Genomic DNA, 2,500 nt, shown 5'->3' on the forward strand with positions numbered 1-2,500 from the left:
GACTGCTCAAACTCTAGAACCGCGGTTTAGGGTTTAGGGTTTAGGGTTTAGGGTTTAGGGTTTAGGGTTTGGGGTTTGGGGTTTATTGATTGGTGTTTAGGGCTTGTTGCATATTATTAATAAACACTTCCTATCTATATTTATATTTGTATTTATATTTCTATTTATATTTATATTTATATCTATATTTATATTTATATTTGTATTTATATTTCTATTTATATTTATATTTATATTTATATTTATATTTATATTTATATTTATATTTATATTTATATACACATTTATACTCATATTTATTTATATAAATAATTTTATTTATTTATATTTATGTTTATAAATGTATTTTGCAAAATGCATTTCTTTGCATTTGCAAAAATGTAAAAATGCACTTTTAGATGAACTTGAGCATGTGCGTATATAAACGTTTTTTAGAAGCAAATAAATTAAATAAATAAATAAATAAATAAATAAATAACTATTACTGAATATACAAATACATAAATAAATAAATAAATAAATAAATAAATAAATGAATAAATAAATAAATAAATAAATAATAGGTGTTTTATAAGAGGAGTTGCTGCAGTCAAAGAAAGGCTTTCTCCTTTGAATTAGCAGTGTGTCCTTTGTGCTGCTGCTGCTGCTGCTGCTGCTGCTGCTGCTGCTGCTGCTGCTGCAGGTTTTGTGGGGAGACATTCCAGCAGCAGCAGCAGCAGAGACACTTTTGCTGCTGCCCTTTCAGCTGTCTGTACAGCCCGTCGAGGAGGTCACTGTCACGCTCCACTGTGGGGCCCTTCTCGAACCCCTCAGCAGCAGCAGCAGCAGCAGCAGCAGCAGCAGCAGCAGCGAATCCAGCAGCAGCAGCAGCAGCAGCAGCAGCAGCAGCAGCAGCAGCAGCAGCAACAGTGTCAGTATTACAGTGACCCCGCAGCAGTGGCGACAGGGAGGTGTTTTCCGTCTGTGGGCAAAGGACGACGGGGGTAAAGTCAAACCCTAAACTCTAAACCCTAAACCCTAAACCCTAAACTCTAAACCCTAAACCCTAAACCCTAAGATTAATCGCTACCTCAGCTCTTCAAACCCTGCTCTGAGTTTGAATGCTTTCTCTCTAGCCCTTGAAGTGGCCAGTGTGCTATCGCGTTTGCGGTTTAGGGTTTAGGGTTTGTGGCGTAGGGTTCAGGGTTTAGGGTTTAGGGTTTAGGGTTTAGGGTTTAGGGTTTAGGGTTTGGGTGCAGACACGTCTAGCGGCAGCAGCATGGCTTCTTGCGAAGTGGAAACGAGCTCAGGAGACAGTCGGTTTGTGTCTCCTCCGAGGGTTTCGAAAGGAGACAAAAATGCTACTGCTGCTGCTGCTGCTGCTGCTGCTGCTGCTGCTGCTGCTGCTGCTGCTGCTGAAAGAATTGAAATTTTAATTCACAAACAAAAATGCAAAGACAATAAACACCAACCCCACTGCCCCTGTCTCCCCGGCCAAGAGTGTTCTTTGGCCCGCAACGGCCCTTGCCCCGCGGGCACTTACAGGTCCCAAACCCTAAACCCTAAACCCTAAACCCTAAACCCTAAACCCTAGCTTGCATCCCGAGTTCCCGCTGCTGCTGCTGCGCCTCATGCCTGAGCAAGCACCTGTCGCAGGCTTCAGGGCCTAAGCCTTGCCCTCCAGAGCCCAGGGCCTAGGGTTTAGGGTTTAGGGTTTAGGGTTTAGGGTTTAGGGTTTAGGGTTTGCATGCAGGCTGCCGGGGACTGCAGCTTGCATGCAGTGCCCCGAAAACCACTTTTGTCCCCTCGGGGCCTTCAGCCCTTCCCCTTGTCCTTTTGGGGCTTTTGCGGGGCCCGGGGAGGCCACTTGTCACTGGGACCCGGAAGGTCAGTGCATGCATGCAAAACGCATGCAAAACGCATGCAAAACGCATGCAAAACGCATGCAAAACGCATGCAAAACGCATGCACGCATGAACGGAGTGGGGCTTGCAAGTGCAGGAAAAAAAAAAGGAAAAAACGCATGCAAAAATGATTGCAAAGAACCAAATATGCATGCGAAATGCATGCATGCAAAAGTGCATGCAAAAGTGCATGCAAAAATGCATGCAAGAGTGAACATGCATGCATGCAAGAGTGCAGGCAAGAATGCATGCAAGAGTGAACATGCATGCATGCATGCATGCAAGAGTGCATGCAAGAGTGAACATGCATGCATGCATGCATGCATGCATGCAAGAGTGCATGCAAGAATGCATGCAAGAGTGAACATGCATGCATGCATGCATGCATGCAAGAGTGCATGCAAGAGTGAACATGCATGCATGCATGCATGCATGCAAGAGTGCATGCAAGAGTGAACATGCATGCATGCATGCATGCATGCAAGAGTGCATGCACTGGTGCATGCAAGGAGTTGTTTGCATGCGTAGAAAAGCCGCAAGGCCCCGACAGCGAGGCCACGCCGCAAACCCTAAACCCTAAACCCTAAACCCTAAACCCTAAACCCTCGCTGCGTGGG

The 2,500-nt window shown here is 45.0% G+C and overlaps 1 protein-coding gene across 1 annotated transcript in view; it reads left to right on the forward strand.

Moving 5' to 3' along the window:
* The window catches only part of ENH_00002040 (hypothetical protein), a gene marked incomplete at both ends in the record, with an annotated part of 9,890 nt that overhangs the window by 4,999 nt on the left and 2,391 nt on the right, over window positions 1-2,500 (forward strand). The window contains 3 exons of the mRNA XM_013578235.1: window positions 683-983; window positions 1,239-1,524; window positions 1,733-1,866. Coding sequence (XP_013433689.1) covers window positions 683-983; window positions 1,239-1,524; window positions 1,733-1,866 — 721 coding nt within the window. The remainder of the gene's footprint in view (window positions 1-682; window positions 984-1,238; window positions 1,525-1,732; window positions 1,867-2,500) is intronic.

This window comes from Eimeria necatrix, genomic scaffold (genome assembly GCF_000499385.1).
Source record: "Eimeria necatrix Houghton genomic scaffold, Enh_scaff1060, whole genome shotgun sequence".
In the NCBI taxonomy this organism is placed as follows: domain Eukaryota; phylum Apicomplexa; class Conoidasida; order Eucoccidiorida; family Eimeriidae; genus Eimeria; species Eimeria necatrix.